Here is a 25,277-nt window from a genome sequence, read left to right as displayed (position 1 = left end):
GTAGGCAAATCGTACTATGCGATAACTTTTCTATTAAGTGTAAGTCTGTAAGAAATCTGGCCAAATCTTGCGGTTCTGGATTGTCTCTGGCGACATTATGGGCAGTACACCACCTGCACCACCTTAGCCACGCTGGCTTATAAGAAGCTAACGAGGATTTTCGCCAACCGCTTGCAAGTAAATCCTTTTGCTTATCGTTCCACGTTCCTAGCAATGCGGCCCACCCTGTATCAGCCAGACTTCTAAAGCTATCCGCTTGACATCGATTGGAGGTCTCAGAGTCTGCGTGTCTACTAACCGGTTCTCCAGGTCCCGAATTTCTATTGGAGGGGCCAGGGATCGGCTCTTCAGGTCGCTGCGCCAAAACACCTTCTCCCAATTCGGCACGATCAATAGGTACATACCCTCCGCGTCGTTCAGGTGACCGAGAACTCTCGGGATTAGACACGGCGGAGGAGATATCCACGCCAGTTGATACACCCATCTCCGACTGAACGCATCGACGAAGGACGCATCCGGATCCGTCTGGTCTAGAGTCGCATATGCCGGCACCACATGGGCTCTTCTCGACGCGAAAAGGTCTATTTGCGGTGTACCCCAAACCTTGAATATCTGGTGCGTCGCTGGCGACAGCAGGTGCCACTCCGACTGACCGCGAAACCTTGAGAGTCTGTCTGCTTCCGTGTTGTATCTGCCGGGAATGAACTGGATTGTCATGTGAACGTGATAGCGGTCCAGCGCATCCAGTACCCGATAAGTCATCTCCATCATCTGCTGTGACCTCGTACCGCCTTCGTTGCGCAGATATGACACAACCGTTCGATTGTCCGACATAATCATTAGAGACGATTGCGTCAGTAAGTGGCTCTGCGATGTTATTACCTTCTGTACTGCCATCATCTCTAGGAGATTTGAATGTTGACGAGCCTCCCACTGCGACCATTGGCCAGCTAACTGCTTGTTGTTGAGCAGAGCGCCCCAGCCCTGGCCCGACGCATCCGTAGTCAAAAAGAACTGGGGCGCTGGAGGGTGAAGAGGAGATGTGGCAGTTACGTTGTGGATCCACCAATCCAGCTCGTTGTATAGGGTTATTGGAAGCTTTACCTTCGTTCTTGGGGTCATGTGCAGCAGCTGGTTGCAAAACGTCATCAACAGCCTGCTGTTGAGTCGACCCCTTGGAACAACGAAACTGGCGAAGTTCACTAGACCCAGCAAAGATTGGACCTGTTTTAATGAAGCGCACCTGTGATTTACCATCTGTTGGCACTTTTGCACAACATTTTGAATCTTTGCTTCTGGGAGTGACTTCAGGTTGCTCCAAGGGTCCCATCGAATACCCAGGAACTCCATGGACTGCTGGGGCATTAAGACGGACTTTCCGTAATTTATAGTCCAGCCTAGGCCCTCGAGAATCTGTAGGGTGAGTCTTACTTGATTCTGAAGCAATGATCGGCTCTGGCATGCAAGAAGAAAGTCGTCCAAATATACGATGACCCTGATACCACGAGATCTCAGCACTTCCGCAATCCAGTTGGTGACTAGAGCAAATGTCCTCGGAGATGATGCGAGACCGAACGGCAAGGAGGTCACCTGCCAAAGCCGGTGCTGAAACATTACCCTCAGGAATCTCCGGTGTGAGGCCTTGACTGGAATACGAAAGTATGCGTTGTGGAGATCGAGCTTTACGAGCCAATCTCGTGGTTGAAGGAAGTCTGGGACCTTGTACATATTGATGAGGTGAAATTTGGCCACATATATTTACTGGTTTAGCTGTCTTAGGTTGAAGACTGGGCGTACGCTCCCACCTTTTTTTGGAACCAGAAACATGTTCGAAACAAAACTTGGGGTCAATGAAGCCGGCTCTAGCACACCCTGTTCTATCATGCCTTTCATTTGAGCGATCATTTCCGGACTTTCCTTCGTGAATAATTTTGATGAAAGTCTGGAGGGGTGAACTAGAGGCGGTTTTTTGACAAAGGGTATCCGATCCGGTACCCAGACAGAATTTTGACTATGTAGTCTGGAGCCCCCATGGCTTTCCATTGGTTTATATAAAGCTCCAGTTGACCCGCTTGAAAGCCGAGATAGTCAGTCGTAGCGCCTGCGAGATCGCTTACCTTGCCTGTTCCTGTAATATTTGTCGCTTCGCTGATTGGATCGAAATGGCCCAGCCTTTCGCTTTCTGTCCTGAGGAGCCTGAGCGGGAGCAGCAGGGGGCCCAGGATACACGCGGAAACCAGAATAGTCCGCAGCCTTCTTGCTCTGCTCCGGCTGTGAGACTCCTTGCGCAGGAGCTCGTTTGCTAGCAACTCCTTGCGCAGGAGTGCGTGGACAGAAAAATACCTTGTCGATTCCGCCATTCCTCGTTATACACTCAGAAAACCGCTTGTCATCGAAGAGGTGCTCTTGTGTAGGAGGGATCTTTCGAAGAGATTCCTTCATGTAGCGGTCCTTGACGAAGTGCAGTACTCCATCTCTCCGTTGCTGGATAATGTCTGCGCGACGACCACAGACCATCTGCAAGAGGTCCAAGTGAATGCGAGAATAGTCACCCTCCGAGAACACCTCGTTGATTTTGTCTGCTACCGCCTCCACCGTGCAATCGCCTTGCGAGCTTATCCAAGACACGAAGGTCTCAAAGCCAGCTTTCAATTTCTCATTTTGTATGATGAGAGCATGAGACACAGCAGCTAGAGTCTTTTCCGTAACGGCGAGGGCACGGTTACGATCAAAAGACTTTATCATGTCATTACTTTCCAAATCAGTAAAGCCAGGCGATGACACGTACGTATTCTGAGCATCTATGTACCGTACCTGCGACCAGTCGTTTGAATTGAAATGCTGCAACTTGTCCAAAATATCAGCATGCTCCTTTGAGGTTATCGCGCCCGCTGACTTGAGGGTAGTCTCAAGTTTGAAACTAATATCCTTTGCAGGCCCCGGGACAGGCACCGGAGGAGCCTCTGGAGTCTCCAGATCTTCAGGCGAGACAATTGATAGCACGTCCGAATCACTGGAGTATTCCCGCGGGCGAGTAGAGAAATTGTCACGTAAAGACCTTACCTCGTTGGCCAATTTGGACACTACATCCTCTAACCTGGTCATCCGCTCATGCTCAGTTAAAGCCGTTGCACCCGGATCATGTTGAACATTATTAGTATCTGAACTCGCCATAATGGAACTGAAATTATTTAGAAAATTACTTAGAAAATTTTCTAAACTAAGTGGTGTTTCCTCTGCCAGAAACAAATCGCCAATGACCTGAGCATTGGCGCGCAGCCTGCCAGCTGGATTCGAAAAAGCATGGAAAAAACCCGTTATAAAAGCCGGTATTGCGCCTGACGTCATCGGAACTGTGGTGTTGCCAGTATGAAACGAATGTCGCCATCTCAATTTGAAGGCTTGGAACAAGGTACAGTCAACTTAATATGTGGTTCGTATACTTCGTATGCGTGCATGCTGTGCCTCCATCAATTGGTTGAACAAGACAGATTCGAACTGTCGACCTCCGTCTGTGGTGATGTGAAGAGCATCAAGCATGCCAAACCGAGAAATCTACCAAAACCAAACCAATCTACTAAAAGTTTGCAAAGCTCACCGTTTCTACTACTGTTTTAACATTGTTCTATTGATAAATTACTTGGCTATCGGCTACCATAGTATTTGCGGATTCCTGAATTCGACGCCACTTTTATTCTACACGTCGTGAAAAATATTGCGGCGTCGATTTTGGCGTCCTTTGTGTGACGTAACACAAAAAAAACACATACATTTTCTTCATTTTGTGTTACATTCTTTCATATTTTTGTGAATATTCCATTGTGTTACCTACACTTTTTTGCAATTCACTCGTTTACGGGTTTTACTAGTGCTGCACTCTGGCAACAGAACATTGTATTCTCTATCGCCATAATTTGTGACGTTTTCAACCAAAAGGTTAACATTGTCGGTTGTCGACGAGGCTGATTTCAAATTGAAGCTTTATGGAAATAGCGCCTTATTGACAACAGATAATAAGAACCTATTTGGTTGAAAATGATACATTTGTCCCTATTAACATAATTTAGCCATAATTTCATGAAAGCATTTTTCAGCTTTAGATGTGCATATGCAGTCATGCACATCTAAAGCTGTAAAATACAGACTTATAATTCGAAATGTAATAAGTGACTTAGGAACATATTCCGATTGATCAAACTTTAATTATTCTATGTGCGGCAATTAGCACTGTACGTAAATACATACCTATTTCGAAAATTTAACCGGCCATATGTAAGTACTTACTGCAACTACAAAACGTTGTGCGAATAGTTAAGGTGGTTCGCTTTCCATACAAAAAACAATTGCGTTATATTAAGTAATTACACACTATTAGGTACTTATGTAATTGTTTTTTTTTTGTATGGAAAGCGAACCACCTTAATTGCCAACGAGAGGCGATAAATTGAAACACGATCTATAGGTCAGGAAATGAATGCTCAAAAAACGTTGTAGAGGGAAATGCTAGGAACACAGTTTTTGACTCCGTAACTTTGTTTGGACTATAACTAGTCTACCCCCCAGCACCGGGGCTACAGCCGGGGACTTTTGATATGTTCACCTCCTAACTAGTCCAAACAAAGTTACGTAGTCAAAAATTGTGTTCCTAGCATTTCCCTCTATAACTTCTTATTGCTTGGCCTACTAAGGGAGTTCTACTTTTCGAACATGTATGTTTGGGACTGCTTCTAACTCGACCTAGCAGAGATACTATTTTCTTGCGCATGATTGCCAGAAAACTTCTAGCTTCGCAAAACATGCCAGATGCACTACATCTACGAGGTAAGCCCAACAGCATTCTGAATGCATTGTTATACTGCACTTTTAATGCATCGTAGGCTCGCTTCGTATAGTTAACCCACAGGCCACTCGAGTAAAAGGAATGGCAATATGCTCTAAAGAGCGTTGTACCTTGACATTACTGATATTAGAGTCTGGCTAGCCAAAATTTGTTGACAGATATTTCGTTGTTGTATCACCAATTGTCTATGATTTAAAAAAAAGCTAAAAGTTAGTTGACAATTTATGTCATTCATTCAAATTATTTGCGGTTTATAAGGGGTTTCTTTTAAATAATATTAATAATTTCTATACTGAGTGAGGTTCGCAAACTATTATTCAAGCTCGTAAATAATTACGACAATGTGCGAAGTCGACGTGTAGCGTTGTATAACGAAAAACTGCAATGTTTACAACTCCTAACCAAATGTAAACAAATTAGGAGGTTGGTGCTCTATAAATATTTTGATACTTTAAGTACTAGTTCTAACATTTGCCTATTACTTTGATTAACTACGTGAATTTATTAATGCCTGAATCCCATAAATAGGACAAATGTATAAAGAAACGGATAAACTAAAAGTCCTGAAAAATATCTATAAAATCTAAATATTGGAACGTAAACATATGTGTTTGTCGTTGACTGCACTTTAAATAATGGTAGAAATTATGTGAGCTGACTTAGAGTGCACGTAAACGTTTATTTAACTTATTTCCTTAGGTACCTTACTTGTACACAGAATATCAAAAATACTATCTAGTATCAAAACTATAATTCCTAGTACACAAAGTGTGACCAGCCCAAGATTTTATGAATTTCCCGCCAAAAATGTAGGTAAAATTTCAGTAGCCAGACTATATTAACATAAAAGGTTTACATTTGCTCCATGTGAAGCTGTTGGAGGAAAGAAAATAATAAAACTCATGAACTTTCCTTTTCAATATTTTACTGACAGGTGAATAGGTTCTAAAAATGTAGTGCAATTTCCTTTACCTTCGTATTTTCACGGATACGTCCGAACGTCTCATATATGCTACTTGTATTTCAGTCAATACAAACAGTACTGAGGCGAGGTTGACTAAAGTAGCTTTTATACCTAACTATTCGTATCTTCCCCTGCAATTGGCGACTCACACGAAGACGTCAGTCGCCCGAGGCGCGCGACGCACGTCCGGCGCCGGCGACTCAGCAGAGACTCATTCTGGCTGCTTGTATCAGCTCCTGAAATTTGAGAATAATTATATTTAGAATATTTGTTTAAAATGATTTTATCAGTGCAACATGAACTTTAATTCACTTTCATAACTTTCCTGGCTTATTTTATATAGGCCCTACATACATAGATGTCGCTAGAAATAGGTACGTAACTTTTCTGAAAACCTAAATGTTAAATGTTTTAAAATTATGCCTGCTTATATGACCTTGTATTATCGTAGTTTATATAAACTGATATGTCGTTTTTACAAACACTCCCTCAGTGGACTTGTTGTACAAAGTAGCAACAAAGGTCTTTCAAATTCTGAAAGTGTCATTACGGGATTGTCCATATGAGTATGACACCAACGAAACGGCCAAGCCGTACTGTTTGACCAAGATGTTGGCTTTATACTGTTAGAGCTTATAAAGTTAGGAATGACAGAGTAAAAGTCTTGGTACCTACTACGGGATCTGATAACTTTTTTAGTGTAAAAGCTTTATGCAACTAGTCTTGGCAACACTTTACATTAAATGTTTTCGTGGGTTGTTCTAACCTCAAAAGTAGTAAGGTTGTGTGGAAGAGATCGCTTTTTAGCGATAAGACCGCCTGTTGTTTAATCTCTTCTTCCTGTATTATTTGTATTGTTTTCTGTAATGAGGTGTGCAATAAAGAGTATTTGAATTGTATTGTAGTATACTGTAATTGAGGTAATCTGAAAAAAAAACCGGCCAAGTGCGAGTCGGGCTCGCGTTCCAAGGGTTCCGTATATTACACAATTTTTAAAAATCAGTGCCGGATTAAGATATTTTGATGCTTTAAGCATTTCTAGACCATGGTGCCCCCTCTCCCTAGGGTCATCAAGATTACATTGATTTTTTTTGGTAAATTGAGAGAAGTTCAATGCCGCATTACAGCTGAGAATGGAAATCAGTCACATCATTTTATCACGAAAATTGACAGTGCCGTTGCAGTAATGTTGCAACAGATTACCTAATACTGCTGCAGTCGCCACCCGAATGTCACCTTTATCATATCTAAGAAAGTGATTGAAACGCGAGCGAAGCGAGCGCGAAAATTTTTCGATATAAAAACGCAATATGATAGACAGTTGTACATTTTTACTTTTAGTATGGAAATCAGTCACATCATTTTATCACGGAAGTTTTAATCATTTTTTATCATTTTATTTGCGATAAAAAAGGTTATATACAAGTTGTTTCTGTAAAATTATACATTTTTAAGTCCCATCTTTCTTAACTGACTATGCAGCATGCAAATTTTAGTGTAATATATACCTAACTTAACCTACTTAAACTAGTTTAATACAAATTAATTATCAACAACAATAGAAATAAAAATACACTGTCAATTATGAAATAATAATATATCATGTATCTATCTCAAACAAAACCACTTCAATTAACATAATTTAAAAACTAGATTGTTGATTTACAAGGTATTCATTAATAGAATAAAATGTCGAAGACAGCAGCCATTGAAAAAGTGCTCTTTTAAATTTACTATTGGGCAATTCTCTTATGTTGTTGGGTAACTTATTAAATATATTGACACACATAGCATAACAATTTTTCTTAAAAGTGGCAGTTCTTTGCATTTTATTTATGACCAGCCTGTTAGTGTTCCTAGTATTTCTTAGGAATACTTCGTTGGCTGTTTTAAACAGGTCTATATTTAACTTAACTAAGTTGACAGTACTTTGCAACAGAGTAATGTTGCTGCAGTCGTCACCCGAATGTCACCTTTGTCATACCTTAGAAAGTTATTGAAAAGGCGAGCGAAGCGAGCGCGAAAATGTTTCGATATAAAAAACGCAATTTTACTTTTAGGCCGAACCAGGCCCGAATCCTGGCATTTTGGTGCTCCCCCTGAACGTGGTGCCCTAAGCACGTGCTTGTTTTGCTTATTGGTTAATCCGGCACTGTTAACAATGTATTTTTTATGTGAAACGTGAGTGAAATCTAACACTTTAAACTCTCGCGTTTTGTACATATATTTAATTACACAAACGGGTCTACCGCGTTTGGACGCGCGTTTGGTTGGCGTTTGTGGGTTTGTTGGGACGTCAGTCTTTCCGTGACCACAGCTAGTGCAACTCAGCTGAAACGTCGGAATTAAAGGTAAAAACAATGAAATTATATCGCGGTAGACCCGTTTGTGTAATTAAATATGTGATTGAAATCTCTTTAAAAAATCCGTAGGGGTCGGATCTAAAACTGTAATTAAGTCCGACTCACGCTTGACTGTACATTTATAATAGGTTTTCCTGTCATCTATAGGTATAGACCTATTTTATGTATTTTTTTCAAAATTTTAGACTTAGTAGTTTCGGAGATAAAGGGGGGGGGAATGGTCATTTTTTGCCTATTTTCTTGAATAACTTCTAAACTGTTTATTCGAAAATTATAAAAAAAATATATTTGAGATCCTTACAATAAGCTCTTTAATTTGATATGTAACATGATATAATTTGAAATTTTTTTTTTTAATTTTTTCATTTACCCCCCAAAAGTGGCCCCCATGTTTAAAATTAATTTGTTTACGTTACATGTCCATATTTGGGTCACAAACTTACATATGTGTACCAAATTTCAACTTGATTGGTCCAGTAGTTCCGGAGAAAATCGGCTGTGACAGACGGACAGACAGACAGACAGACAGACAGACTGACAGACAGACGCACGAGTGATCCTATAAGGGTTCCGTTTTTTCCTTTTGAGGTACGGAACCCTAAAAAGGACTATAATTATTAAAATCATTTAAATTAATTAAGGTAAATGTGTGGAAGACTGTCAGGTAAGACGACAAGCTCTTTCAATCCTTCAACTCTTGCACTTGTGCATTCTCTACTTACAGAAGTTTTGTAGAGCAGAATAAGCGAATCCATGTAGATGTAGTGTAGGGACGCTCGGCAGGAAGCAGGTGGGCTGTCGATCACGTGTTGCGTTCATTCAGCCCAATTCCCTAGAGTTGGAGCTGCAGCTAGGTTACTGTCCCGGCGGCATTAAGTGCCACACCATTCTCCTCGAATCTTCTTGTTTTCCTGCAGAACAGAAGAACATCTTTAAGTTCGTTTTCTTTCAGTGTGTCTTTACCGAATGTATTATATCGCGGTGCCGCATACATGAATTACATGATAAGTTCGCCTTTGTACTAATGATGTGTGTTCTTTCATGTTTTATGTTTCTTTTTGTACAAGGACTATACCAAACAAATTTAAGAATATCCACAGATGGCTCAAAAACAAATGAAGGGACCGGATGTGGTGTCTTCTCGGAGGACCTGAACATATACATCTCAAAACCCCTGGGTTACACTGGGAACACAATACGGGATTCCAAGCTGAATGTGTAGGAATAATGGAAGCTTGCAAAGCGATAAAAAGACGAGAAGTAAAACAAGAAAATATACTAATACTGTCAGACAGTAAATCAGTACTGCAAGCACTTAGCTACAAACTTACATCGGAACTCATACTTGAATGACATCGAGGCCTCACTGAAGTGAGCAAAGAAGGCAACAAAGTAACAGTATAATGGATAAAGGGGCATAGTGGATCAAGAGGCAACGATGCAGCGGATGAACTGGCCAGGAAAGGTTCAGAAACCAGCTTCACAATAAGTTGTTGTTGTCCTAAGGCACCCCAGAGGTGCAAAGGGCCTTCACAAGCTCGCGCCACGCCTTCCTATCTTCAGCGACCACTCTGGCCTCGCTCCAGCTCAACCCGACCGCTCGTAGTTCATTTGTGACGGACTGCTGCCAAGAGTGTCACAATAAGTACTGGACTAAAATGAACACCTGTAGGCAGACCAAAGAACAAAACTACAAGCTTACACCAAAATATTACTAAAAACACCCAGACACGTTTTACGATTACAGTGAGTTTTTTAATATTCCACTAGTAATTTAATTGTATAGTACCGATATAAATTACATTCTCATTGTTAATAATAATTTCGATATATTGCAAATTTTAACGATTAATTTTATTTATATAATTTGGATTATGTTTACAGGTATATGCACATAGAATACTAGACCAATACTAGTACTTATATGGAAAAAAAGACATGTAACAAATTGTTATCAATAAATTTTTCATTTCATTTCATTTCATTCATTTCATTTCATTTCACACCAACTACGCAAAATAGTAGGATTAATCACAGGTCATAACAGACTAATCCAGCGGTCGGCAACCTTTTAGCAGCCAAGGACCAAATAGTAGTTACCGAAGTTGATGCGGGCCGCACTTTGTTAATATTTATGACTTTATCAGACATTGTTGTTTGTCAATATTACATACAAAATAGCCTAGGAGGCACGCGGGGTGCAAGTGACAGGTTCGCGGGCCGCTTGTTGCCGACCGCTGCACTAATCAAACACCTACATAATATGGGTAAAACAGACAGCCCCATGTGCAGAGTGTGCATGGAAGAAGAAGAAACAGTAAAGCATATTCTCCTACACTGTAGGTAGAAGGTAGAAGAATACAGGAACCAATACCTAGGGACTCCGTGCACATTGAAGGAGGCAGTTAGCGACCTGAACTGCTAGGTGTCATGGAGGAGCTGGGGCCACCCCATAAACACAATTTTTTTGCTCTTAAGTAGTAGTTTTTGATGGTGTTTGACCCATTGATCAGTGACCCAGTCTCAGTTTTTCTGATAAACAGCTGTCTTAATGGACTCACCAATATGTTTTGCAGAAACCTCCACCTTGTATCTCCTGACAATTCTTGAACTGATCAACGGCAGCTTGAAGTTCATCCCGCTGCCCCTGCATGTCTTCGAACTCAACATCCTGGTTAGCGAGCTGAGACTTGAGGGTTGTGTTTATTCTAACAACTTGCTCAAATTGCTCTGCACTCTCTTCCTGTTCTTGAAGGAGTCTCTTGTTCAATTCATCGGCTGTTTTCAGTTCTTTCTGTAATTGCTGCATTTTAGCAACCAGGACATCCCTGCGTGTAGTCATCTTAGTAGTTTGAGCTGTAAACATATTGGTAGTGTATGATATCTGAGCAAAATAGATGAATGAAATTCAATGCTTCTAACAGAATATAGTGATTTAAAAAAAAAAATGTAAACTACAAATGACTTGATTTGTAATTGATAAGCTTCTTAGATTTTATACAATAAACTTTATAATTTGCTGTTTTATAAGTTAACTGCTTACCGCAGGGTATGATTTAATGGTTCTTGAGGTGATTTAAGAATGAATTAAGATATTTAGGTATGTTAAAATCCTGTTATGTTTTAAACAAAGTTCTCCTCAAATCGTATGAAGGTAGCAAAAAAAAAGTATGACAATTAGAAATCGTGGACAAATAAACTAAAAACTAGGCTTATAAATTATGAAAACAATACTCATCTGTAAAATCTTCGGTGAAATACAGGCAAAAACGGTGTAATTTTTAAATCTGGAACGTTACATCGTTGACAGTTTCCATGTTTTTTGTCGTCAATATATTTCTTCTTATGTTAATGTAACACTTTAGATAATGATACAGCACTATAATTGCGACGTGAAGGTTCTATTTATCACCATAGCTTGTTAATTATTCCATTATAATAATTATAAATGTGTTAACAATAACATGAAAATCTTATTTAATAATTTCATATCTTCTTCTTCTTCTTTCAGCGTGTGTTTGCCCACCATTGGGCATATGCACAAAACAAAGAAGTAATAAAATTAGTTTCAATCTGTGCCCTTCATAATCTACATACTTACTGCTGTCTGTCTCTCATGCAGTCTAAAAAAATTAAGTGTGGGGTACAAACTTTGTGTCGGTCGAAAGTCGAAACCCTCTTGCCTTATCTCCTGATCCACCTTTCAATACTGGTCATCACTCAAGTAATTTTCCAAATTTCTGGGAATACTTCTAGCTCGAGACAGAGGTTAAATATGTGCCATAGCGGCTCCGCCAGCACCATGCTGTACAGTCCATACGCACGAGGGAATACCATGCGGACACGAAGATTTTTTTAGCTTAAGTTGTTGAATTGCGGCACTTACCTCCAACTTCGGCTTCTCCATTAATTAATATTTTTTCAGTACCTCGTACCTCTACTGAGTCTACTGTTTCTTTTATTAGAATTCATTTTATTGTATTTGTAAACCAACAAGTGTCAATACAATACTGTCAATGTCACTGAAAGATGGCACTAGAAAAAACCGATTATTTTTAAATTGTCAAGAGCTAATGTCAGAACGTCCCTACTAATTTTGACAGCTCCCTTAAAAAAAAGAATCTCTCTGGTTTTTGGCTTCCTATTATTGGGTCGTACATTATTGGGTCGGGCTTTCTCGACCTGTACCAATAATGCGCAGCCCAATAATTGAAAGCCAAGGGACTCAAATTATTGGACGCGAATTATGGGGTCGTACATTATTGCCCTGTGAAAAGAGTGGCTTCGTATTATCGCCCCGGACCAATATTGCGCGGCCCGAGAATGCTCAACCCAGGAATGTACAGCCCAATAATACGCGTCCACCATGGACGCCTATTATTGGGCTGTACATTCTTGGGTTGAGCATTATTTGGTCGTACATTAGTGGCTCCCTACTGAATCAATTCAATTTGATATCGGAGATTATTTTATTTATTCTTATTTCTTTGTCCGTGTAAATAATATATTTGTGTGAAGTGGTTCAATTTAATCTCATAACGCAGATGAGGTAAGCATTTACCAATATATTACTTGTATTTTAGTAATAAAGAACGATTTGTAATCTTAGGGACTAGAGTGTATTAAAAATCTGATTGATTTCGTTAATTTCCTGTGTCTATATTGATATTGTTCTCTTGAAATAATCTTACTGATACGTCGTTATACATGATTTTAAGACGTTTTATTTTAATTGTTAAATATGTACCCCCTTTTACTTGTTTCTTAATGTACCCTCAACTTTTGAATACAACAAATTTTTCAGTAAAAAAATCAGTATTATATTTTACTGTCCACGTTGCTTCTGCTGTTTAATTTGGTAAACTCCTCTTTGTATTTGTTAGAATAATTAGGTTTATACAAAAATAATTGAAGCAAAAACTATAAAATATCAAAGGTTTGACCATCATCAGATTTTTTTTTTTCAAAACAAGTTGAACAGCATAACAGTATAAATACCAAACCACTGCTAACTTAAAGATTAAAGAAAAAGAATACAATATTATATATGCGGCGGCGGATTTGCAGTGTTGGTCGCCTTAGGCTCCCAGGCCCTGTAGCCTAAGGCGCCGCCCCGTTTAGGCTACTAGCCGCCCCTTTCTCAGCTCCCATCTATACTGCCACCTGTGAAAAACTGGACAAGTGTGACACGGACTCGCCCACCGAGGGTTCCATACTTTTTAGTATTTATTGTTATAGCAGCAACAGAAATATATCATCTGTGAAAATTTCAACTGTCTAGCTATCACGGTATTCATGAGATACAGCCTGGTGACAGACAGACAGACAGCGGAGTCTTATAGTTTGTTTTTTTTAGCAGTAGAAAAAACTTGAGAGAAGGTAAGCGATCTTGACACGTCTTTTAATTGAAAAACGCTTTTTAAAAATCAGTAACAATTACTTATGAAAGTAGAAGAATATAAATGATTGTATTAGATTCATAATTGTTACATATTTGCCGTAACTTATTTTAAAAATGTGTTTTTGAATTAAAAGACACATCAAGATTGTTTACCTTATTTCTAATGCTAAAAAAAACGAACTATAGTTATAGGGCCCCATTATTACCCTTTGGGTACGGAACCCTAAAAATATGTTATAAATTCGTGACCAATATTACTTTTTAGTCTGTACAACCTTTACTAGGAATAGGGCCAACCCAACCTCGAAAACTCAAAAAAAATCTGCTGTCTCATACAATAGGCAAATCATTTGTATACATGGTGGCTAAAAAATAACTGCATTCCCATTGCCAGGGAAGCTTGTAATTGGCTTACTGTTTCTATGTTATTACCTAATAACTTGTTACTCAAGCTGTAAGTTTTCCTAATAAATAAAATAAAAAAAAAATTTGATTGTTTCATACATTTCGGTGGTCCATTTTCTATGTGACTATAAATTTTTTTTCTCGATTTTGGGGTTGGTCCCATAGTAAAAGTTGCTCAGTATAATCCCAAAACCTCCCTGTCAACTGGAACGCAGTTATTTTTTAGCCACCCTGTATATTATAAATGATATATACCCTGTATATGGTATATAGTAAAAATATATTGTAAATAAACATAGGTAGCAGTGTTGGCAAAAAATCAATTCGAATTGACGATTGAGGATTGACCGATCAATCCGAATTGACGATTGACGAAACTAATTCTAAATCTACTGATTGAGGATTGACGATTACTAATCGTTAATTCGAATTGATCGGTCAATCCTCAATCCTCAATCGTCAATTCGGATTGACGATTACTTAGTATGTACCTACCTAATGTCCTTTTTATTTAGGCCATTTTTCGAAACTAGCCAAATACGTTCAAAAGCGGTGTCTGAGTTTACCAAAGGTTCCGAAACATGTTTCCGACGGCAATATGAAGGATGTCCTTTTTGGAACATTTTCGGGACTTTCCTTGAAATTAACCAATAGCGTTCAAAATCGATATCTGAGGTGCCCAAAGGTGTCGAAACTTGTTTCCGAGGGAAATATTGAGAGATGCCCTTTTTTGGGACATTTCTAGAAATTACCCGATTGCGTTTAAAATCGATATCTGAGGTATCCAGAGGTTTCTAAACATCTTTTCAACTGCAATATTGAAAGGTGTCCTGTTTTGGGACATTTTAGTGACATTCTTTGAAAGTGACTGCTTGCATTCAAAATCGATATCTGAGGTGCAAAACATGGTTTCAACGGCAATATTTAGGTTCTACACTTTAGCCGTGTACTTACTTTACTACGTGCATTACGCCACCCTGCTGATAACAAGATGCGTTCTAAAAACGTACGAGTGCGAAAGAGACAGCATGATTCTAATCCTTTTATTGTTCTAGTGGTGTCCAGTTTGAGTCCAGTAGAGATAAGACATTCGGTCTTCAACCCTTGTTGTTTGTTGGTGTGTGACTTTGTGTGTTTGTTTTAAATTGGACTGTGGATTTTCTTTTGGCGTTGGCTTGCTATACGGACTTTTGGATTTACTTCTGGACTGTTTCATACGATTAACTTGGCGTGACTTTGAGGATTGGACATCGCGGTTGTTCTTACGGTAAGTAACATTTACCAACTATTATTTGTCGTAAAGGTTAACATTGAATATCTATAGGTACATTTTTTTATTCTAGAACAATGTTATGTGGGTTTAACAATTTCACTTTGTTATTTTAGTGTGCAAGATTAATGGATAAAAAATAATTATGAGAATACATCTGTAAGATAACTTTTATACGATATTATAATTATGTCTAAATCAATAAAAAAATATCATATTTCGGGCTCCCTTCGATTTCATTTGATGCTTGTTATGTTTTTATGATTGTTATTGTGAGATAAATGAATAAATAATATCCATAATAACAAGTAAAGTTCAATGTATAAAGCCTTGCCAGTATTACAGTGAATACCGGGGGATATCCCGATACTTACTGTAATACTCGCAAGGCAATAAAAAGAAATCATTCTTTTGGGCAACCTTTGGGCTCCTCAGATATAAATTTTGAACGCAATCGGTTGGTTTCAAGAAATGTCCCAAAACAGGGTATCTCGGAATATTACCGTCGGAAACATGATTCGGAACCTTAGCGTAGGTAAAAAGTCATTTCTCGGTATTGCCGTCAGAAACATGTTTCGAAACCTTTGGGCACCTCAGATATCGATTTTGAACGCAATCGGTTAATTTTAAGAAATGTCCCATAAATGTCCAAAAAAAAAAAGGAAACTACGTCTGTATTGCCGTCGGAAACATGTTACCTACCATGTGAACCTTTGGAAATCTCAGATATCGTTTTAAAGTACCAACGAATAATTTAAAAAAATGTCCCGAAATGGAAGGGACATCTTTCGGGAGCTATGGTCGACATCGATTACGAATATGAACGTAATCGGCCAATTTCGAAAAATGTCCCAAAAAGGGACATCAGTCAATACTGACATCAGGAACACGTTTTCGAACCTCTGGGAACCTCAGATATCGACTTTAAGTCCAGTAAGTAAGTCCCAAAAAAGGACACCTTTGAAAAGTAATCTTAGGGACTATGGTTAATCTAGATTGAGAATTGATTTAATCCGAATTGAGGATTGATGCGTTAATTCCGATTGATTCAATCGGATTGACGCGTCAATCTGAATTGAATCAATTCGAATTGATCAATCCGGATTGATCAATTCGGATTGACGCGTCAATTCGATTGATCAATCCGGATTGATTTAGTTCAGATTGATGCCAACACTGATAGGTAGCTTAGTTTTCCAAATATTTTAACCTCTAGTCGCCCAGAGACCTATAAAAAGGTCTCTGTTCCATTCTAATTTGAACTTTGTATCGAAAAAATAAAATTTCATTTTGCTTGGCAAGGTTTGACGTATGGGCGGCTAGAGGTTAACATAAGGTAAAATGCCTACTAAAACTTGAGTGGAGTTGATGTCACGTGTTACGCCGACGACACGCTCGTGACGGCCAGAGGACCCAGATACCGCGACGCAGCTATGCTTGCGACGGCGGGAGTCGCCCACTGTGTGGCCCGAATCCGGCGTCTGGGGCTAGAAGTGGCGCTAACGAATTGCGAGGCCATTTGTTTCTTCGGCCCGCGAAGAGCGCCTCCAGGCGGCGCAGAAATTATTGTTGGAGGCGTTCCAATTGCTGTCAGGCCGACGTTACTCTACCTCGGCGTCTTGCTTCACAGCAAGTGGAACTTTAAGGCTCACTTTGAGCGCTTAGCACCCAAATTACTGCGCGCAGCGGCGGCCTTTGGGCGTATACTGCCCAACCTGGGAGGGCCCAAGGCCTCATGCCGCCGCTTATACACGGGTGTGTTGCGCTCAATGGCACTTTACGGTGCCCCAGTATGGGCGGACTCCCTCAACAGCCACAACATTGCCCAACTGCGACGACCGCAGAGGGTAATGGCGCTGAGGGTAATCAGAGGATACCGGACAGTGAGTGCGGCAGCCGCGTGCGTGCTGGCCGGTTCTCTGCCCTGGGACCTGGACCTGTACCAGTGGCGCGGAGAGGCGCGAGACCGGGGTGACCCGAAAGCACCTCAGGAGGTGGCGAAGCGGCGCACCGAGCTGCTAAAAGACGCGACGGAGATATGGGTGCAGCGGCTCGAACGCCCGAGGGCTGGCACCCGCACTGTAGAGGCGGTGCGCCCTGTCCTTCGGGACTGGGTTGAAAGACGCTCCGGTGTCCTTACTTTCAGACTAACGCAGGTACTGTCGGGGCATAGCTGCTTCGGCAGCTACCTGCACAAGGTTGCCCAGAGGGAACCGACACCGGAGTGTCACCAATGCGGAGCCGACGTAGACTCGGCCCAACACACACTGGTTGAGTGCCCAGTTTTTGGCGAGGAACGGGAGGAGTTGGTCGCCCAGGTAGGGCAAGACCTTTCGCTGCCAGCCGTAGTTCAGGCCATGCTGGGCAGCGAAAGTGCGTGGGAGACTGTGCTCACGTTCTGCGAGCACGTCATGGGAGACAAGGAGGCGGCCGAGCGCGAACGGGAAGTCCGGGCCGAGGCTGACCCAATGCGCCGGCGCCGCACAGGCCGCAGACGTGCCGCTCACGAGCGGAACCTGCCGCCCTGATGAGAGCCAGCGGGCGGCGGACATGGGGGCGACCCGCCCATGACGGTGGCTCCCGAGATGGTATGCGCAACCTCGTGTTCCGGAAGCGCTTCCACAGAGAAGATCACAAAAAATAATAATAGGGGTATGGATCCTAGTCAGGATAGCCGCTGCGGGGTCGCGGACGCATTGCGCGAGCTTCCCCGTAACCCCGCAACCATAGCGGCGAGAGGACACCATGGGGTTTAGTGGGTAGTGGGGCCTCTTTACAGCCCTGAGTCCCACATAATCGTCCGGGTTTCTCCCAGGCCCGGCGGTATGCGTAGACGCATTCCCCATGTAAAAAAAAAAGGTAAAATGCCTACTTATTTATTCCCGTAAGACCCAAGCCAATTTATGCGCCATTGAGTTTGGAACTTTCTTTTACTTCTTTAAGAGTTCATAACTCGAATTTATTTTGTACTTGTACAGTCAAGGAATTTAAATTCCGACCCATTTCGTACTTTGTCACAGTGACAATCAATATGAAAGCCGCTAGAGACCTCATACGGTTGTCACTGTGACAAAGTACGAAATGGGTCGGAATTTAAATTCCTTGACTGTACAAGTACGCGGGTACGAGGTTAAGACTGTCCACTGTCGCCACAGATAATTTTGTGAATGTAACACAATGGTCCCACTTTCCCCTTTCCTTATTTTGTGTCTCATTTGCATGAATTGTATGTACAAACAGCAACAGTCCTAACTGTACATCTGTGGACCTTATTACAAAAGGCATAAGGTCCACCGATGAAGGGAAGTTAATACAGCCTGCGGCGGTTAATTATTATGGGAAAAGGTTAAATAAATATTTAGTGCCTAGGCTGTTTAACGAAATAGGGTGGTTAAGAGGTAAACCTAGGTTAAGTAAGCCGATCCTTAAAAAGAGATTAAAAACATACCTTTTAGAAAATTAAACTTTGAGACAATGTGAAGACTTGTTAGGCATCTATGCATGTTAGTTTTTTATATTATAATAAGGATTACCTATTGTTTAAGTTACTAATTGTTTTGTTTAGGTGCATGATTTTCATTCGCCAACAAACTGGTTACAGTTTGGCGATATTGTAAATTTTGTTTATGAGCATGTACCTTTATTGTAAATAAATTAAAAAAAAAATGTACAGTTAACAGTGCGGCCGATGGTACATTATTGTGTTGGGCACTGATTACTGGCAATTAGTAGACATTGCGTGTGAAACGTGGACAATAGACCCATTTCACTTTAAAAACAAGATACTTTGTGACTGATTTTAGTAACTACTTAGGTTAGTAACATTTTAGTAGTAGTAGTAAACTCTTTATTGTACAAAAAGACATATTAAAAATAACTTACAATTAGCAAGAAGTACAAAGGCGAACTTATCCCTTTGAGGGATCTCTTCCAGTTAACCTTTGAGTAGATGAGAGGAGAGAGTGAAAAGAGGGTGACAAATGCAGCAAAATGTACAACAAGGTACCAGAAAGATAAAGGATATAAATACATACAAAATTTATAGGATAAACATACACATAATTACACAAAAAGGAATGGGTAAAATACACTAAAAATTGGAAAGAATTAGAACGATATAAAGCAACTATACAATAGAAATATAGACAAATTAATCAGTCAAATCAGATAACCATAGCTTCTTTAAACCTTTTAACCGCCAGCAATTTTTGATCGAGCGAGCTCGTGTCGCCATCGACAGTAACTGTACCACGCAGAGTAAGGTTGGCATAGTTACGGGAGTTATAAATGTGCTGTAAAAACCAAATCAGATCTTTGTCTTATTTATCAGACTGTGGCGAAATGAGCTGGTTATGTAATGTCTTATATATCAGACTCTGGCGGTTAAAGGGTTCCTCGTTAGTAACATTTTGTGTTTCTATTTAAAATGCAAAAAGAGTGTATGAAGGAAAAGTGGAAGTGGGAGTTGGAAGGGGTAGACCTCGGCGGACTTTCTCTGATCAGATCGCGGAAATCCTGAAGAAAGGCCAGGTCAAGAGCACCCTAAACCGGCGAGCGTGTATGAGGAATGTTATGAGTGTTAAGGAAGCGAAAGAGGTATGTCAGGATCGTAAAGATCGCAAGTGGAAATCCGTGGTCTCTGCCTACCCCTCCGGGAAATAGGCGTGATTATATGTATGTATGTCATGTATTTAAAATGCCAGGATCGCACGTACCAAGTAGAGGTTGTGCACAAATCACGCGAGGTATTTTTGGCTACTTTTTGACCCCCCCTCCCCCTCGGTGATATTTGGTGAGGTTTTTGGCTACCTCCCCCCACGCAACCTCACGTGTATTTTTTTGTTTTTTTTTTAATTCGACCTAATTTCAAGATAAATAGTGTTGTATTTAGAAAATATTGTTTATTTTTCTATTTTCGTTAAATACATTCGCTATTTTAAAGTGCAGAGTGAAGATTTATGTTTAACGAAACCGAGAAAAGGTATTTACTCATGTGGTTGGTTTTTTTTCTTAGTTTTGTTTACTGTAGAAAAATACACGCGAGGTTTCCTTATACCCCCCTCCCCCAACGTGATCTATCGTGAGTTTTTCGTGACCCCCCCTCCCCCCATCGCACCTCGCGTGATTTGTGCACGACCCCGTAGAGTGGCGAGACAGTAAAACGAAGTATGAAATTGTTACTCGGCCGAGTAAACATTCCATACTTCGTTTTACTGTCTCGCCACTACTCGGTACGTGTAAGGGCTCGGTTACAAGTGCCGAGTAGAGTGGCGAGACAGTAAAACGAAGTATGAAATTGTTACTCGGCCGAGTAAACATTCCATACTTCGTTTTACTGTCTCGCCACTACTCGGTACGTGTAAGGGCTCGGTTACAAGTGCCGAGTAGAGTGGCGAGACAGTAAAACGAAGTATGAAATTGTTACTCGGCCGAGTAAACATTCCATACTTCGTTTTACTGTCTCGCCACTACTCGGTACGTGTAAGGGCTCGGTTACAAGTGCCGAGTAGAGTGGCGAGACAGTAAAACGAAGTATGAAATTGTTACTCGGCCGAGTAAACATTCCATACTGCGTTTTACTGTCTCGCCACTACTCGGTACGTGTAAGGGCTCGGTTACAAGTGCCGAGTAGAGTGGCGAGACAGTAAAACGAAGTATGAAATTGTTACTCGGCCGAGTAAACATTCCATACTTCGTTTTACTGTCTCGCCACTACTCGGTACGTGTAAGGGCTCGGTTACAAGTGCCGAGTAGAGTGGCGAGACAGTAAAACGAAGTATGAAATTGTTACTCGGCCGAGTAAACATTCCATACTTCGTTTTACTGTCTCGCCACTACTCGGTACGTGTAAGGGCTCGGTTACAAGTGCCGAGTAGAGTGGCGAGACAGTAAAACGAAGTATGAAATTGTTACTCGGCCGAGTAAACATTCCATACTTCGTTTTACTGTCTCGCCACTACTCGGTACGTGTAAGGGCTCGGTTACAAGTGCCGAGTAGAGTGGCGAGACAGTAAAACGAAGTATGAAATTGTTACTCGGCCGAGTAAACATTCCATACTGCGTTTTACTGTCTCGCCACTACTCGGTACGTGTAAGGGCTCGGTTACAAGTGCCGAGTAGAGTGGCGAGACAGTAAAACGAAGTATGAAATTGTTACTCGGCCGAGTAAACATTCCATACTTCGTTTTACTGTCTCGCCACTACTCGGTACGTGTAAGGGCTCGGTTACAAGTGCCGAGTAGAGTGGCGAGACAGTAAAACGAAGTATGAAATTGTTACTCGGCCGAGTAAACATTCCATACTTCGTTTTACTGTCTCGCCACTACTCGGTACGTGTAAGGGCTCGGTTACAAGTGCCGAGTAGAGTGGCGAGACAGTAAAACGAAGTATGAAATTGTTACTCGGCCCGCTCGGCCGAGTAAAAATTCCATACTTCGTTTTAATGTCTCGCCACTCTACTCGGTATGTGTAACCGAACCCTTAGAGTAATTTTGTCCAGATTAGTTTTTTTATTTCTGTATGATTGGCAGTTTTAAAATATACAGGGTGTATAATCAGTCACCCTGTATATTATTAATTTATTATCAGAGACTCGTCCATGTAAAATTTGGTAATTAAGTATAACATTGTACTTAGGTACGTAATATTACCTAGTCTAGTCAGTAGTGATCCTGCCTATGCAGTTAGTGGTTCCGGGTTTGAATCCTAGTTAGGGCATTTATTTGTGTGTTTATGAATGATGTCCCTGAGTTATTTAACTTATTTATTTTATAAAGCGAAACCTGAGTTAAATTTTACATAATCATTAAAAAGTTTAAAATTATACAAATAAAAAGTAAAATCTACACTTAGAAATATTCATAAAATGTCTCTTATTTCAATATTTTCAATGTGCCTCTTGGCATAGGCTTTCAGACCAACTAAACATTAAACATTTTTCTAGCACCAGCACTCATCTGCATGAAGACTCCCAATCCTCAGATGAGAAGATGGACACCGGCTCCGAGTCCCAGCACACACCCAGCTCGCTCTCCGACTATGAAGACCCGGAGACCGCAGACCCCGTTCTCCGCCTGCAAAACCCAGTCAACTTAGAAAATGATAATAAAAACTTAAAAGATAATGATAATTTAATTAATAGTATGAATAACTTAAAGATCTCAATAGAAAATTCAAATAGACCGAAGAATTTAAGTTTAAGTCCAAAATTTAGTTCAACGCTTACATCAACAACGGATCATCCTCTCATGGGCTTAGTGAGTCCCGATGAGAACTATCCGGACTTAATACCAAAGAGAACAGATGAGAAGGACTTGAGTTTATCAAGCATAGAAGATGAAAAGAACGAAACTAACGGCTTTTACAGTCCCGAGCGTAATACCAGTAAAAATAATTTATATTTTAATGATAATTTTACTACTGCCGAAAGCCATATTTTAAGTAACGCTTTAGATGTAACTAGTCCGCCTGACGTTGCGAAGGTTGAGAAGAAGATTCAGAGGAAGGGGGTGGAGAGTAAGGGGGAGGGAGTGAACAGGTTGGAGGTGTTGAGGGTCACTGGGCAGAGTACGCCGAAGAGGAATGAGGAAATTCAAGAGGTCGAAGAGTTTCATTCGGGGGTGAGTGAAATATGATCTTTGACTTTAAACATAGGTTCTCGAGTGGTTGAGATCTGTAAACGGTTTATTTAGCCTTTTTAACCGACTTCTAAAAATGAGGAGGTTCTCAATTCTACGGAATCTTTTTTTAAAAACATCCATTGTCCGATTTTGCACATAAATGGACCATAAATATTTTTTTTTGTTTTAAACTGTGAACCTTTGTCCCATTGTGAGAACCCTGGCGGTGGATAATGGAATTCGATATCCAAGAAATCAGATGGAATTTTTATTTCTTTTTTAATAATTACCACATAAGTAAAAAAATCCCACTACCTATTTTGTTAAAATAAAATATGGATCTGTCATGGCGTACCTAGTACATAATTGTTTTCCAACGTACTTTCTCGGAAATGTTCGTATTTGTCATGCTATTTCAGTCAACCTCAGTACCACAGGGCGGACACGCCATACATCAAAAATCATTTGCGTTTATATGTGTGCGCGGCACGTCTGTACACGCGTCATTGTGTATGTGTGGTTAAATCGGTTTACTGAGAGGACGCCAGAAGTCCGCCAGATTCATGTCGCGGACAGTCGCGGGGCGAGGTAATGCGGGTCGGGGCGGGGCGGTGCGTGGCCGTTCTGTATGATAATACTATTACTTATTCTGTGTCAGTACTTTTGTACGGTTCCCTGAAAATACGATGGAAAATAATTATGCACTACATTTTTAAGACGCGTGTATTAAATTTAAGAGTCCAGCCAGGCCATTATCATTGTTATATCCTTTATTTATTTTTCGTCTCAAGTTAGGTTGTTGTACAAAAGTAAAATACAAAAGCACATAAAAAACAGTAAAAAATACATATAAACACATTATAAAAATGATTGTTATGTTATTATTGCGTATTACCAGGTGGCTGAATGGTGCGAGTCCCCCGCCCACAGGCCGAGACCCAATTTCGACCTGCCCATCGAGTTGAAGACCACCATTAAAGCGCCAAATGTAAGTTCAACCATAAATTACGTAGGAATCATTTGGACATATGAGTCGTTTTTTAGGGTTCCGTACCCAAAGGGTAAAACGGGACCCTATTACTAAGACTTCGCTGTCCGTCCGTCCGTCCGTCCGTCCGTCTGTCACCAGGCTGTATCTCACGAACCGTGATAGCTAGACAGTTGAAATTTTCACAGATGATGTATTTCTGTTGCCGCTATAACAACAAATAGTAAAAACATAATAAAATAAAGATTTAAATGGGGCTCCCATACAACAAACGTGATTTTTGACCAAAGTTAAGCAACGTCGGGAGTGGTCAGTACTTGGATGGGTGACCGTTTTTTTTTTTGCATTATGGTACGGAATCCTTCGTGCGCGAGTCCGACTCGCACTTCCCCGGTTTTTTTCCCTAACCGGTTTTTTTACAAGCTTTTATTTAGTTTCACCTGACCGTTGTATGTTTGTCTGTCTGTCTGTCTGTCTGTCTGTAAGTAATCAAATCTTGCAAGTTAAATTTGATCCACTTCCCGGTTTCCGATTGAGCTGAAATTTTGCATACATACGTAAGTCGAGTGACAATGCAATATTATGGTGTCATCGAGCTGATCTGATGATAGAGACCGCAGGTGGCCATAGGAACTCTGTGATAAAACAACGAAACCTAATTGTGTTTGGGGTTCTTAGAATTGCCTCGATGAGTATTAGTTGCCTGTGGAAAAAAAGTACAGTCGGCGATACAAGCTTGTACCAAAAATGAAATTTTTGCCAAAAACTTATTTACCCTCCTTATCGTGTGAAGGGATCCTAACTAGATAATATTTTGCCAATATCTTGCCTCCTAACCCCCGCGGGGGGTAGCTCTTATGAGGTCTTCTGTAGTGCATATAGTTGGACATAGGGAACACTGCATCATATGTTTTTTTTTACCCTGAAATAGCACTACATTTTTAGTTATTTTATACTCATTACGTAGGACTGAATCATGTGTTTAGTAACAACTTCGTGAAGTAGCGTGACGAATATGTACGAACGTTTCCGAGAAAACACGATGGAAAACAATTATGCACTACATCTGTACCTATAATTTGACGAAAAGAAAATTGACCGTGATGTCCGGGATAATATTTTTAGTATTGTTAATGGCTCCGATCTCATATTGATATAAGCAAAGCGAATAGAGTGTATAGAGAGTTACTGTCATGGTGAATTATGTACAGTCGACTCTCGTTAATTCGAAACTCAAGGGACTTTTAAAATATTACGAATTATCGAGAGTTTGAAATATCAAATAGTTCGACATTTTTGAGAGAAAAAAGATGAAAGTTCGAATTATTGAGTAATAATCAATTATGATTTATTAACTGCTAATTTTATAACAATATCCAAAGGTTAGAGGTACATATTTACATGCACATACATAATGTGAATTAATT

General features: G+C 40.5%; 1 protein-coding gene and 1 long non-coding RNA gene across 4 annotated transcripts in view; one reads left to right on the top strand and one right to left on the bottom strand.

The window, feature by feature from the left end:
• Positions 1-5,692: 5,692 nt before the first annotated feature.
• On the bottom strand, positions 5,693-12,533 carry LOC134676961 (uncharacterized). Of its 3 annotated transcripts, none has more exons than XR_010099976.1 (4): positions 12,054-12,533; positions 10,729-11,568; positions 8,890-9,078; positions 5,693-6,040 (listed from the first exon to the last, which is right to left on the bottom strand). It is a non-coding gene; the product is annotated as an uncharacterized LOC134676961 (long non-coding RNA). The 3 variants fall into 3 exon arrangements; XR_010099977.1 differs by having other exon boundaries at positions 10,729-11,454; positions 12,054-12,532; XR_010099975.1 differs by lacking the exon at positions 10,729-11,568 and having other exon boundaries at positions 12,054-12,527.
• Positions 12,534-12,601: 68 nt separating this feature from the next.
• LOC134676784 (protein prune homolog 2) overlaps positions 12,602-25,277 on the top strand; it is a 29,716-nt gene continuing 17,040 nt past the window's right edge. Inside the window, exons 1-3 of the mRNA XM_063535165.1 lie at positions 12,602-12,716; positions 22,187-22,862; positions 23,761-23,850. Coding sequence (XP_063391235.1) covers positions 12,712-12,716; positions 22,187-22,862; positions 23,761-23,850 — 771 coding nt within the window. The 5' untranslated portion in view covers positions 12,602-12,711. The remainder of the gene's footprint in view (positions 12,717-22,186; positions 22,863-23,760; positions 23,851-25,277) is intronic.

This window comes from Cydia fagiglandana, chromosome 25, assembly GCF_963556715.1.
Source record: "Cydia fagiglandana chromosome 25, ilCydFagi1.1, whole genome shotgun sequence".
In the NCBI taxonomy this organism is placed as follows: Eukaryota; Metazoa; Arthropoda; class Insecta; order Lepidoptera; family Tortricidae; genus Cydia; species Cydia fagiglandana.
Note: the sequence above shows the minus strand (reverse complement) of the source record. Positions and strands in the feature narration are given on the sequence as shown.